At 40.2% G+C, this 14,910-nt stretch overlaps 1 protein-coding gene across 4 annotated transcripts in view; it reads left to right on the forward strand.

Moving 5' to 3' along the window:
• Positions 1 to 14,319, forward strand: part of sgcg (sarcoglycan, gamma) — a 198,296-nt gene extending 183,977 nt beyond the window's left edge. For all 4 annotated transcript variants that reach the window (XM_007900656.2, XM_007900655.2, XM_042334490.1 and 1 more), the window contains exons 7-8: positions 12,408 to 12,531; positions 13,381 to 14,319. In XM_007900656.2, the coding sequence (XP_007898847.1) occupies positions 12,408 to 12,531; positions 13,381 to 13,554 (298 nt within the window). In that variant the 3' untranslated portion in view covers positions 13,555 to 14,319. The remainder of the gene's footprint in view (positions 1 to 12,407; positions 12,532 to 13,380) is intronic.
• The last annotated feature ends 591 nt before the right edge of the window (positions 14,320 to 14,910 follow it).

Below are 14,910 nucleotides of genomic sequence, written 5' to 3' on the forward strand. Positions count from 1 at the left end.
TTCTAGGTGATTTGGGGCAAGTCCAATATCTGAGTTTTTCTGACTTCATCATTAATAACAGCAGTGGGGGAGGGGAACCAGGTCTGGTTAAGGTTTGGAGAGTTTGAGCTGGAGTTTAACCGGCTACAACCACATAGTTTGTCACTGAGAGCTCTGTCTGTCAAGCTTCCTGCTGCTTGTACAGCTATGGCCACCTTATCCATTAGAGCTTTCACTTTCAGGGTTAATGAGAGCTGAGTGGGAAGAATCCCTGCCTCCAGTCTGTGCCTCTGAGTCCTGTTATTGAGGAAGGCTAGCTGCCCTGGAATACCGTGGAGTACTTAGCAAAAGGACTACCTAGAACACCACAAAGCACTGACTCGATTCCGACATTGCATTGCCAAACACATTACCTTGTAGTCAGTTCAACTCCCACAGAAACCTCACTTACCTCCTTCACTGCCGCCCCCCTCGAGGTCACAGATGAAAACTGAAGTCACTAGTGGGTTCTCTGGGAAATACCAGTGGTAATTGCTCTTATCAAAGCTCTTTGTCTAGACCCAAACGCTGCTAGACCTTTTAACTATACTGGTGTTATAATGTATTATTGCTTTTTTCCCTTTAGTCACTTGTCCCTTTAGTCAAAATTCCTGACTGTGAAGAAGATAGGCAGAATGGTTGTGGGTGTTATTTTCTTGGCCTGGAAAGCTGAACAAGACTGTTTCAGCTTCTAACAGTGTGTTCAGATCTCAGCCTGCATTCACTAGACGTGATGTCTGACTGGGATCATATTCATCAACAAAATTCTCTTTCTGTTCTCCCCTAACTTGGGATCAAGTTGCTGGGCGCAATTGGCTGCCGCAATTCTCCCACTAAATATACAGTCAATTCACTTTACATTGTATTCTGTAAAGCGCTTTGAGACATCTCAAAGACGTGATGAGGCGCTATATTAAATGCAAGGATTATTATTATTATCACTCAGGTCTCTGCCTGTGCTATGCTGTAGCCAGTAATAATAAATAATCCTTGCATGTTGATATAGCACCATATCACATTGTTGGTAATGACTCAAAGAGTTTCTCAGAATTTTACTGTGTATTTGAAGCTGAATACAGTAGCAGATTTGCGCAGAACACTACCCCAGAAACAGCAATAGAGTTGATGACCAATTTTATCTGGGGATTGTTGGCCAGGATACCAGGAGAAATTCGCTTCTCTTTTCAAATGGTGCCACTAACAGGCAGGTGAGTCTTCAGTTTAACGTTTGATTTGTAGGTCCACACCTCCAGCAATGCAGCACACCCCTGTTCTGTGAGTCCAAATTGCCGATGTGGAGCTTGAATCTCCAGATTTCTGAGTGGAGTTAAGAATGTTACAAACTGAGCCAGGCTGACCCCAGAGTGAGCCAAGAGTAACTCACAGTGACTTGTTCTCTGATGTTAACCCTGTCTCTGTGGCAAGGAGTTTAGCCTTTGTTCAGCACTGCTCTCTGAAAGCTTAAGTGCAACCTATCAGTTATACTTAAGAGTTTATCTATATAGATGAGATGTTGACACGCTTTCAAAATTCTGATACCAGCTAAATCTGAAAATGTGTTATTATAGCTGGTTAAAGTCCAGCCGTATCCCCAACGCACAATTTGGGGGTCCACAAGTATTGGCTCTTGGCAACTTGTGCCTAATACTCTCTGAAATGAGATAAGCAGAGATCATTCCTCTGGGCAGAAAGTGTACATTCCATTCCAGACACAGGGAAATTTCCATGTTTAGGTGGTGTACATATGTGAAACTTTAATCTTATCTGGTTTGGATATTTCTGCATGTGGTGATGGGTTTCCACATCTGTAAGACACCTGGCTAGAAAAAAAATCAAGGTGCAGCCCACAGCAGAATAACATAACATAACATGTAGGAGCAAGAGTAGGCCATTCGGTGCTTCGAGCCTGCCCCGCCATTCAATCATGGCTGATCTTCTAATCTAACTCCAGCTAATAACCTAACCCTGCCTTATCCCCATATTCCTTAATCCCTTTTGCAATAAGAAATCTATCTATCTCAGTCTTGAATATGTTCAAGGACTGAGCGTCAACAGCCCTTTGGGGTAGTGAGTTCCATACATTCACCACCTTTTGAGTGAAGAAGTTCTTCCTCAACTCAGTGCGAAAGGGCTGGCCTCTGATTTTAAGGTTGTGACTCCTGGTTTTAGTTTCTCCAATCAGGGGAAACAATCTCCCACTATCTACTCTATCATGCCCTTTGATGATCTAATAGGTTTCTATAAGATCCCCTCTAATTCTTCTATATTCTAGAGAATAAAGGCCTAAATTGGTCAGCCTATCCTCGTAACTCATCCCCTTCACCCCTGGTACTAACCTAGTAAATCTACGCTGCACCCCCTCCAAGGCAAATACATCATAAGGAGACCAAAACTGCACACAGTATTCCAGATGTGGTCTCACCAGGGCCCTATACAGTTGCAGCAAGACTTCCCTACTCTTATACTCTAATCCTTTCATAATGAATGCTAACATACCGTTCGCCTTCCTAATTGCTCGCTGCACCTGCAGACTAATTTTCCGTGATTGGTGTACAAGGACACCCAAGTCCCTCTGGACGCTAATACATTCCAATCTCTCCCCTTCTAAAAAATAACCCACTCTACTGTTTTTTCTACCTAGGTGGATGACTTCACACTTCGCTAAATTATACTTTGCCACCTACCTGCCCAATCACCTGACCTATCTATGTCTCGCTGCATTTTTTTAGTCGTCCTCTGTGTTGACACTTCCTCCTAGTTTTGTGTCATCCGCGAATTTAGATATATTAGCTTTGATGTCCTCATCTAGATCGTTGATGTAGATAGCTGAGGCCCAAGGACTGATCCTTGTGGCACTCCACTGGTCACATCCCGCCAATCTGAAAAGGACCCGTTTATCCCTACTCTTTGTTTCCTACCCGTTAACCATTCCCCAATCCACGTTAATATGCTCCCCCCATGGGCCCTTATCTTTTGGACTAACCTTTTATGCGGCACCTTATCAAATGCCTTCTGGAAGTCCAAATAGACCACATCCACTGATTCACCCTTATCTAGTTTACTGGAAATATCCTCAAAAAACTCTATGAGATTTGTCAAACATGATTTCCCTTTTGTAAAGCCATGTTGACTTGGCCTAATTATATTGTGCTCCCCTAAATACCGCACTACCACATCCTTAATCAATGATTCTAAAATTTTTCCTATCATTGATGTGAGACTAATTGGCCTATAGTTCCCCATCTTTGCCTTTCCACCTTTTTTAAATAGTGGTTTGACATTTGCGATCTTCCAATCCATGGGGACTATTCCAGATTCCAAGGAATTTTGAAAGATCAGACATAAGGCCTCCACTATCTCATAAGCTACCTCTTTTAAAACCCTGGGATGCAAGCCATCCGGACCACGGGATTCATCACTTTTTAATGCTAACAGTTTCCCTAGCACCAATTCTCTACTAATGAAAATTTCCCTAAGTTCCTCCCTGTCCTTATCCCATTGGTGCATCTCTATCTAATCTTTTATCAGTGTCTAAAACAGGCCAAAGATTAAGGCTCGAAGCTGATTCAACCCATCAAGAATTATGTTTAATTCAATCCTCTGTCAAATGTTGATTGACCTGATCTCCACATTCAGGATTTTTCGATTTTCAGAATTTATTTTCAGAATCGTTTTATCTCATCAAGAACTGTTCACGTTTTAATGCAATATTGTAAACTTAATATGATCATATTAACAGTGTAATAAATAATGACTCCTGATCACAACAGATCTCTCTGACCTATAATCTTGATGCCTGGAACTGCCTCTCTTTATCACACTCAGTCTTTCCCTTCCCCCCTCTATTTCTGTCTTTAAGTCCCAACTCAAATCCTACCACTGCGAATGCTATCTCCCCCCCTCTCCCTTCTTCATCTCCCTACCCTGTCCTTGCAAAGCATTCCGAGATGTTACCCTATGTGAAAGGCGCTAGATAAACATAATCTACTTCCAGAGCCCAGTTCTTACTGATCAGCAAGACATCCTTCTAGTTATTAGCAGTTTGATCTTATTCGCTGTTTGGGAGTCATGTTCTCAATATTATGTCTAGATACCAATATGCTCAATGTTATCTGCTTATTGTTGTGTTTCTTATTTTTCACTTTAGTCTTGTAAATAAAATGACGTTATTCACTTTAGTCTGATCTGAGCCACTTTGAGAAGCGTGCCAGTACTATTGCACTGTGGAGTCATTTAGCGTATTGGTTAGAGCGCTCATCTCACAAGCGAGAGGACCTGTGTTCGATTCCCAGGCAGGGTGAAATGTTAGGCAAGTTTCCTTACTCCACACGCATGTGTTTACCTAACAGTAAGTAGGAACCAAATTGTTAGTCGATTGGTGGATTGGTTTTCCAGGGATAATAATCCCTTCAAAAAAAAATAATAATAATAATTTGGTCACTCAATCTACAACTGTTTGTGGGACACGGCTGTGCACAATTGGCTGCTGCATTTTGCAGAATATCACAAAATATACAGTCAATTCACTTTACATTTCACTTGCACTTGCGTCTTGTAAACATGATAAGGTGCTGTATTAAATGCAAGGATTATTATTGTATATTCTCAAAACCCCAATGTATTGTAGAATAAGCTCTATATATTCATTCATTCATTCATCCCTCCCTACCTGACCACACTTTGTTCAATGCTGGTTTCCAATCTTCCAGAATTAACATTTCTCTCAATGCTTTTCTCCTCACCTCCACCCCCTCCCAAACTGATACAAAGAGAATTCTATATTGTACAGGTCATAGGATCAGGTATGAGGCTGTTATAGATTTTTTGACAATCTGAACAATGACAGTGCCATCAATGGATTCACTTTCTTCTAATATTCTTGCTTTACAACTCTTAACAGTAAAGCAACATATCAATGCTCCGATGATATAAACAGCTCCATTACAGCACAACTGTTTTGCTTATCAGATGGGCATGAAAGATCCCATGGCACTATTCGAATAGATTAGCTCCCACCCTCCTATTTAAACACTGAAATTGTTTTTAAACACGTGGAGGTTTAATGCGGAATCCTGAGGCACAGCACCCCCGTGCCTCCCCCCCACCCCCCTATTTTACCTGTAAGTCCCAAACCTTTTTCAGGGAGCCAGTTCGCCACTGCCCTAACTTCTATCACTTCATGGCTGTTTGTGGGACATTGAGGTGTACAAATTGGCTTTCAAATTCACTTACAATTGCACATGACTACACTTTGCAATAAATCTTGAGAAGTGCTTTGAGATGTATCAATGAAGTGCTAAAGAATTGTTTAAATTATAATTATAACATTGAGTGTCAGTGACAACATCTCAGAAAGAGGGAGCATTATTTCTTCCCTCCCGTTGAGGATTGAACTATAACTGAGCAGATGGAATCAAGCCTCTTGAAGGGAGACTATTTCATTCTTTATCACAGCATCTTCATCCATAGAGGCTTGTCAGAAATGATTCAGGAATTCCCTCAGGCAGTTTTACTTCACAAGAGAAAAGACATTGCGTACAGCCATCTGTACACTGTGAATCACCAGAGTTGATCAAGATCTCACTATTCTTGACTGAAGCCATTCACTGACTCCACGCATATCTCTTCCTTCTCCCTGCTAAGCAGTGTTTCAACCCACACTCTAGGGTCCCCAAGCCTTGGCTGTTGCCAGTCTGCACCTAATACTTTCCAGAATTGGGTAAGCAGATGTCTCCTTCCAGGAAGAGAGTGCACATTCCATTCCAACAATCTGTCTCTGGGATTTCCATGTGGAGGTGGGATGCATGGAAATCTCAGTTTGTTTTGGATACTCTTAACCATGGAAATCTCAGTTTGGTTTGGATACTCTTAACCTTACTCTTTCCGCATGTGGCAGACACCCGACTGACCCCCAAAAATTGAAAAATTCTGAAGAATTCATCTTTAAAGCCTCACTTGCCTCCTATTCTGTTACTTTATTTTGAACCATTTTGGTTCTTGTTTTTTTTTGTTCAGATTTGATGTTTAATACCAGCAGTAATTTTTGTGGCAGTAAAATTGCAAGTGGCAGATTTTCCATCAGTTTGCAGTTTCCAGTCAGTATGAGTGACTGGTCGCAATGCCCAATGCCAGAGTGTTTAAGAGACTATTAGACCTTTAATTAATGGTCAATCTGGCAAAAAAAAGACTCCATTGCAATTACAGCACTAAATCCTGGCAGTATTTAGTACAAATTGAATTTGGACATAATACCCACAGAACACTATATACACCCTCAGGGAAGAATATTCTATTCAAACCACTCATGTTGACTGCAAGAGTAAAACAGCAGCAAGAACATAAAGGCATTAATAGTGAGAGCTGAGGCACTCAGTACAATGAGGAAGAGCAGAGGATTACGAGGGAGGTATGATGTCCTTGCCTTTTACTCTCAGAAAATCTCCAGAACAAAAGACTTCAGTGAAATAATAATAAAACTCATCTTGCATTTGATATAGCGCCTTATCACGTTTTCGGGGAGGTCTCAAAGTGCTTCACAGAATGTACTGTAAAGTGAATTGACTGTGTACAGTCCCCACATTTTACAGTATATTCTGTGAAGTGCTTATTGTCCAGCTCATTCAAGCTGATGGTCACCCTCTGTATCCTGCTTGTGATGAAAGCCACAGTTGAGAGTCTGCCAAGCATGCAACAGAAATTGTTTGAGGTGGACTGGGGAACAAAGGTATGAAACAGTAACAATTTATTAAGCAGGTGAGATTTGTTTGTATTTAAATCCAGGAAATATTTTAATTGTATTCAATGACCCCAAAAAACAACATTCAACAATGGAGGATTAAGTGAGGGATTAAACATTATAATAATAAAGTATATAATCCTTACATTTGATATAGTGCCTTTGAGATGCCTCAAAGCACTTCACTGCATTTTACTGTGAAGTGTAGTGACTGTATATCTCTAGGCAAATGTGTCAGTCAATTTGCACAAATAGCCATGAAGTGAGTGACCAATTTTATCTGAGGGATTGTTGGCCAGGACACTGGGAGAAACTCTTCTTTTTGAGTATTGTTCTGGGATGTTTACAGTCCTACCCGTTTATGTCAACTAGTCGTGGGTTGTCAAGCAAATTTTGTCTACATAAGCAGCTTATCGACATGAGCGATAATAACACAATGTATGAGTGCTGTTTAGGGACTTGAAAAAAATTCAATTTTTTGTTGACATGTGCGGGATTTCGATATAAATGGGTTCGAGAAAAGTAGGTAGCACTGTGCTGATAATGGACAATGGAGTGATCTGATTGCCTGACCACTCCATTCTGATTCTCAGGACAGGATATTTTGATTAAAAGTAACTATGATGGAGCAACTCAGCACTCTTTACCAGGCAGTAAATTATGTAGTTGCAGTGGAAAGGTTTTTTTCTGCTAGGAGTCATTTCAGCTGACAGCAATTTATTCTATGTGTTATTCAACTTGCCATTAAGAGGAATTAGCTGGACTTACAAGTGCTAGGTCAATACTGCATCGATCTTTGTGCTGGATAATAATTGTGACTTTAAGTATCATCAGAATACTAAAGGTACTGTGCCAAATGCATGTGAAACGTATAATAATAATAATCCTTGCATTTAGTATAGCATCTTTCACCTCAGTGAGACGTCTCAAAGCACTTTGCAGGTGTTCCTTTAATGTAGAGTGACTGTATTTTGTAGGTGAAACTTGAGTTATTTGGTTGAACAATACTTTAAATAATTTAGTGTCAGTCAGGCTCAGTTGGTAGCACTCTTTCCTCTGAGTCAGGAGGTTGTGGGTTCACACCACTCACTGGGATTTTCAACTCACAGTCTAGGCTGACACTCTGGTGCAGTATTAGTAGAGTATTGTGGACCTACCTGGCTGACGAACCATATTACTGAAACTGCGAAAGAGGTTTCACGTGATTTCAACATTCCATTGCCAGACACGTCTCCTTGAAGCCAGCTCATTCCCAAAGAGACCTGCTTACCTTCCCCAACCCCTTAAGGCAAAAACAACTTACAATATACATTTATAATTGCATGGCACCTTTCATGTCGGGAGGATGCTCCAAGGCACTTAACAATGATGGCTTGGCTGGAGATGGCAGCCAAGTGGGGTGGGAAGGAGGAAGATGACCGAAAGTGCAGTCAAAGAGGTGGATCTTGATACTGCCGCTAGCCTTCCTAGTCTCATTGTCAAATTCATTTCATTCGCAATTTAATTCCTCAGTATTTTTCTGACGAGTGATCCTTCAAATAAATTAATTAGGTAGAAAAAATAATAGCAAACAGAATTTTCATGCCTCACCCTTTCTCAAGAGATCTCTTCTTGTTTACATTATTTACCACAGAATCCTAGTTCTTTGCTTTGCTTTTCTTATCTTTTAGACAAGTCTCAGCTCCCACTTTTGAGTTCTGACAAGATCTCAAGATTAGTTTGGATGAAGTAGGTCCCTCGGCCCAACTGATCTCTTCCTTCCAGAAGATCCACCCTACCGTCCTCCCATCGCAATATCAAGTTCTTTTTTAAATCCAGTATCCTGACCTCAACCAGGCTTCCTAGCAAACTGTTCCAGTCATTATTATGAATAATAATAATAATTCTTTAATTTGCTTTGGTGCCTTTCAAGTGCTCTGGGATGTGAGGGGTGCTGTATAAATGCAATTTATTGTTGTTTCATGGAGGACATCCCAAAGCACTTTGCAGGATACACTGTAACGTGCAGTGACTGTGTGTTTGTGGGCGAATGCAGCAGCCAATTTACGCAAAATAATGTCCCACAGACAACCTTGAAGTGAATGACCAGTTTTATTTGGGGGATTTTTGGCGAGAATACCTTTGGGTAAAGAAAAATCTTACTGGTATCCATCTTGAAACTGTCCTTTACAACTCTAAACCCATGTCCTCTTATTCTGTTAGCTTGTTGCAGTGTTAACGCCTTCTAACCAGTGCTAGAAAAGTGTTTGAAAAGCAACTAATTGGAAATCATTGCAACTCATTATCTGTTCAACATAAACTATAATTGAGTTTAAGAATGTATATAAAATAAAAAATAAAATAAAAAAATAAGAACCCTGGAGAAAGTTATTTTACTAACAACTAGACCTTCCATTTTACTGTAAATTCTCATAAACACCATTTGTAATATTACCAAGGAGCTGATCTAGGGTAGAGCTATTATGCTTCCCAAAGGATAGGTTTCAGCAAGAAACATAAGACAAGGAAGGCTGAGAGAGGAAGGGATTGACACACGCATTGACATCAGGTTGGTTTGATTTCCTACTCCTAATGGCTCCAAAAAGTAAAGTTACGTTCTTCATAGAAATTAAATTATTCCAAACTCTGAAATTGAAGGCGAAGAGTTGAATCTTAATATTTTAAGACTAAGTTTAGCCCACAAAATATACAGTCAACTCACTTTACAGTGTATTTTGTGAAGCTCTTTGAGTGCCTCAACGACTTGATAAGGCATTATATTTAGAGCACTCGCCTCGCAAGCGAGAGATCTGGGTTCGATTCCTGGTCGGGCGAAACGCTGAGCAAGTTTCCTTACTCCACATCCCTCTGTTTACCTAGCAGTAAGTGGGAATTCGGTAGTTAGTCAATTGGTGGATTGCTTTTCTGAGGATAATAATCCTTAAAAAAAATTAATAATTTGGTCACTCAATCCACGACTGTTTGTGGGACACTGCTGTGCGCAATTGGCTGCCGTGTTTCGCCCACAAATATACAGTCAATTAATTTTACAGTATATTCTGTGAAGCGCTTTGAGACGTCTAGAAAACGTGAAAAGCGCTATATCAAATGTAAGGATTTATTACATCAAATGCAAAGATTTTATTGTTAACAATCCTTGCATTGTGTATTGTGCAGTCCTGTAGCTTGATGGTTAGTGCACTCACCTCACAAGCAAGAAGACCTGGGTTTGTTTCCTGGGCAGGGCGAAAAGTTAGGCAAGTTTCCTTACTCCACACGCCTCTCTTTATCTAGCAGTAAGTAGGAACCGAGTTGTTACTCGATTGGTGGATTGCTTTTCCTGGGGTAATAATCCCTAAAAAAAATTGGGCAGTCGAACCACATTACAATATATTCTGTGAAGCGCTTTGTGACGTTTCGAAGACATGATGAGGTGCAGTATCAAATGCAAGGATTGCTATTATTAATATTTGACATGGTGGTTTTCCCTTTGTCTTATTTAAACCATATTTGGTTCCTGCAAAAAATACTTTTTAGTCTGTAAGTTTACAGCATGAGATAGACTGTGCTCTGCTGTGAGAGTTTCTTCTTAGTCCACCAGTGCGCACTGACCTCTGATGTGAAATATTGCTGCATTGTTTAAAAAGGAGATTAAGTTATTTAGGGAATACACTTTGGTGCATGCTGTCTTGCGTCTGAGGTGGGTGGGTAACATTGGAGCAATTCCAGGCAGAATTAGACCATCCAGCCTATCTATCTAATTTCCCCCAATGCGCCTTAATTTACCATGAGATTCCTTCGATGTAACTTTCTCGAAATCCAATAACTTTAAATCCAGAGAGAGGTGATCCAATAACTTTAAATCCAGAGAGAGGTGATGGGGCTCTTTTTCATCTTCTTAAATTCTGTGTCCTCATTTCGTAAAAGCCTTCACCCAGATCTCGCTGTTAAAAATTGTAATAAAAAACTCCGCAATAATTTGCAAAAAAGGTTTATAAATCAAGAATTATGAAGCTGGACCTAAGAATCCCAGTCTGAACTTGACACACCAGTTTGACCTCTGATCTGCAGTCAGACCTCTGAACCCTAGTTAATTACCAACTTTAAGGAAGTTTTAACTGAGATTGGTAACTTGGGAGGATTTGGCATATCGTCAGGGATTTGCTATTTACAAATCCTATTATGAATATCACAGATTGGCCAATGAGATATACAGGAACTGTAATCTTTTGGCTAAAAGAGGGACATTTATCTGGATTTTACACATAGCTGCTTCACTGATAGTAATAAGGAAGAGGAGGGGGTGAAGTTTACACCTGCACTAGAGATGTTTGGATCTCAGCATCCCCACATACAAAATGTGGCATCTAAGTTGCCAGCACAGTTGCTGGATTCCCTTTGCTGTCAAGACTCATATGATGTAACTCATCGATAGATCTTAATAACTTTTGATATGAATGATTGAGTTAAATTTTATTAGATTGAATTAAATTTCATTGACTTGGGGAGCAGTTGCCCTAATATATAGTGGACGTTATTTTATTAATAGCTTGTCTTTCTATTTACTGTATAATCTTATAAACATTTTTAATAGCTTAGTATCTTGGATATGACCTACAGTTTGAACACTACCCAGAGGGAATTAATGCATTTCATATCCCGGTTGTTTGTTTTGTTTTTTTCAAAACAAAATAACGTTAATGCATAATTTTAATATTACATATTATCTTCCGGAACAAATTGCTGACAGCTACATAGCAAGCGTAGCTGCAAAATTGGGTTGCTCAAAAAGATAAGTACAATATCACAGCCAACCTGATTGTGGCTGACAAGATTAAGTAGCCCATGGGGTCTAATACGCAGTGACTTTTAATGTGATCATTTCATTCAAGAATCTGAGTGTCGACTCTTCTAGTCACTGGAATTATGCCATGTCCATTACTCCTACTCATGGGAACTCTGGCTAGAAGAAAGAACTTGCATTTTTATGATGCTTTTATCACCTCAAAATGTTTCAAGGGGCTTTACAGAATTTCTGTCAAGACTGATCAATGACCAATTCTTACCTGGAGGATTGTTACCTAAGCCGAGAAAAAGCACTTGTCTCTTAATTCTCAGCTCTTTTGAGCCAAACAGGCTGATGGGACCTCATCCAAAGGATGGATTGTGTCAAAGCAGAGTTGACGTGACGTACTTCAAGTTTCCTTAAATAAGAAATCCCAATAGAAATAGCCTCAAATCAGACTCTATAAATCCTGCTACTTGGTAAAGACATATGATAATAATAATAATAATAATAATAATAATAATAATAATAATAATAATAATCCTAGCATTTGGTATAGCATCTTTCACATCAGGAGGATGGCCCAAAGTATTTCACAGGATATATTTTAAAGTGGAGTGACTGTATTTGTAGGCGAATGCGGTATCCCAATAGTGCATTGCAATGTTCCACTATCAGCCATGCAATGAATAACCCATTTTACTTGGGAGATTGTTGGCCAGATCATGAGGAGAAACTCCCTTCTCTTTTGGAGTAGTTCTAGGGGATCTTTGACGTTCACCTGAACCGGTAGACGAACAAAGGGATCTGAGGGGAGAGCAAAAATAATTGCAAATCCTTGCGACAGTTATCAGCACAATCAAAGATCTTACCTTCTTTTACCCTTAGATTGGAATCCCCAACTCGTTCGTTGAGCATGGACGCACCCAAAGGGGTTCAGATCAAAGCAAGAGCAGGCAATATTGAGGGCAGCTCTCAGATGGACATCATCTTTCACACCAGTGAAGGAATGGTGAGTACGCCTGGTGTGGGAGTGTTTGGAGTGGACTGTAGAGAACCCGGATTTTGTGCTTCTTTGACAACACTGGCCTAAAAATAAATTTAAACATTAATATTTTAAAGTTAAATAAGCGTCTAGGAATCAGAATTTTGGAACTTACTGAAATGCTATTTTCAAAATATGGTGACCAAATTGACTGTGAGAGACCAGAGGGAGAAATTATTCTCCTAAAATGGGAGGATTGGTGGTAGGGGTGGAATTCGGTCCCAAAGACACTATCCAGTCAAAGTGTTCTTTAATTATCCTTGATTTCCGCTTGTATTGTGCCTTTCACATTGGGAGGACGTCCCAAAGCATTTGACAATTGTAGTTCGGCACAGAGCTAAGGATGAAAGTTGAGGGGAATGGGGAGGTGAAAGATGACTGAAAGCATGGTTAAAAGGTATGTTTTGAGATAAACCTTGAAAGATGGGAGGGAGGGAGGGAGGGAGGGAGGGAGGGAGGGAAGAGAGAGGGAAGAGAGGGAGGGACCCGAGATGGAGACCCAGAGAGAGGGTGTATCGTGTCTGAAAGCCTGTTGATGGGCGGATGGACTGCTTTAGCCATGATGCACCCCCTCTCTGGAACTCCATCCCACCTCGCTTAATCTATATAATATAACAATTTTGACTCTGGGCTGTATTTTGGAGTACCGCACCAGCTATCAAAAGAGTTAAAATTGTTATCTTGTAGCACTATCAGCCCCACTAGAATGGGTTGGCTCAGCTAGTAGCGTTCTTACCTCTGGTGTAACATGGAAAATAAAAGCACAAAAATAATAGGATTTCCTGTCGTCGTCCCCACCCCGTTTTGTTTTTGCAGATACTCTTAGATGCTGAGACTGTGAAGCTGCCCAAGTTGCCTCAGGGGATACAGGGTGGCTCTGGAATTTCTCAGGGACTGTATGAAGTTTGCGTTTGTCCAGATGGCAAACTATACCGTTCCGTGGCTGGTGAGGGCTCAACCTGCCAGGAATACAGCCGGGTCTGCCAGTGAGCACAGCGGTACCATTCCGCTTTCCTCTGAGAACTTGCCCTTCTGCCTGGCATTACCAAAACATTTTAACACCTTCTCAGTAACATGCAACTGCAAGCATCATTCCCATAAAGAAACTGGTAAAGGTGTCCCTTCCCATCATTAGATCTTCTAGTCCAAGATATTAAACAACCAAACCCCACTCCCCAGAGAGAAAATATACCCCATACACAAGAGGACAAAAAGAGCACAACTCAGAACATTTATTTGGGAATAGAGGAAGCAAAAAAAGTGACTTGGGCTCAGTCATAATGTTGCACTGACATTGTTAAACGCCCCTTGATCCAACAGATAAATCTCCTACTATTATGGAACATTTTTATAGGAAAGATATATGAACTCCAAAATCTAGATTGACATTTTCTATCAGTACATCAGTAAACATCTACATCTTCAACTCTTACTTATGCCAACATGTGAGATTCATTTTTTTTATTAATGTAATAAAAAATAAATCAATTTTGATACACTAACAGCAGGAACTGGGTTGATTTCGTTCAGCCAGTAGCTGCTAGATGTCTATGCAATAACTTCTGTTTTTCTTTTCCTGCAATAACACTTGAACCACAAGAGCTGTGCTTTTTTGTACAAACTACAATGTGGACTGATGAAGTCTCCAAAGCTTTACCCTCTGTGTGTAAGCCACAGTATTAAGGTTGCAGTACCCCTTTCTTAGTCTTTTTATAAACCTGTAAAAATGTATAAAAATAAAAAGTCCTAAGTCCCTATTTGCATTTGTGTTATCATTTCATCCCAGTCATTTTAGCATGTTAATCTATTGGGTTCCATTCAGTGATACACAGAAAAACTTTTAGTGATGCTCTCAAGTGTAATCGGAAAATCCGTTTAGTGGCCCTCATCACCAAAGGTGACGTTCATATTGCTGGACGGAATTGTTACCCATATATTATTTACTCGCATTTATAAACAACATAGGTAAAAATCTCATAGAGCGTTGCTTTTTAGCATTGCGCAGTTATAATGGGAAAACCCATAAGGAGCCAACATTATCAAAGATAATAGCGTAAGACGTATGGAATTTCAACCCAATATTGTATTTTGCCCTACACTCTGATAGTGTGTAAATACATACATAAGCACAGGACAAATAAACAATTTATTCCACTGAAACAGGCAGCCACTAGCCAATGGGCTCATGTTTTTAATGTCTAACATCACCCCAATAAAAGTCCATCTTCCCACAGCAACAGTACAGCTCACTTCCCTCAGGGCTCTGTCCTCGGTCCCCTCCTCTTCACCCTCTATATGCTCCCCCTTGGTGACATCATCCGCAGACATGGGGTTAACTTCCACATG

Source organism: Callorhinchus milii, unplaced genomic scaffold (genome assembly GCF_018977255.1).
Source record: "Callorhinchus milii isolate IMCB2004 unplaced genomic scaffold, IMCB_Cmil_1.0 Scaffold4, whole genome shotgun sequence".
Lineage (NCBI taxonomy): Eukaryota > Metazoa > Chordata > Chondrichthyes > Chimaeriformes > Callorhinchidae > Callorhinchus > Callorhinchus milii.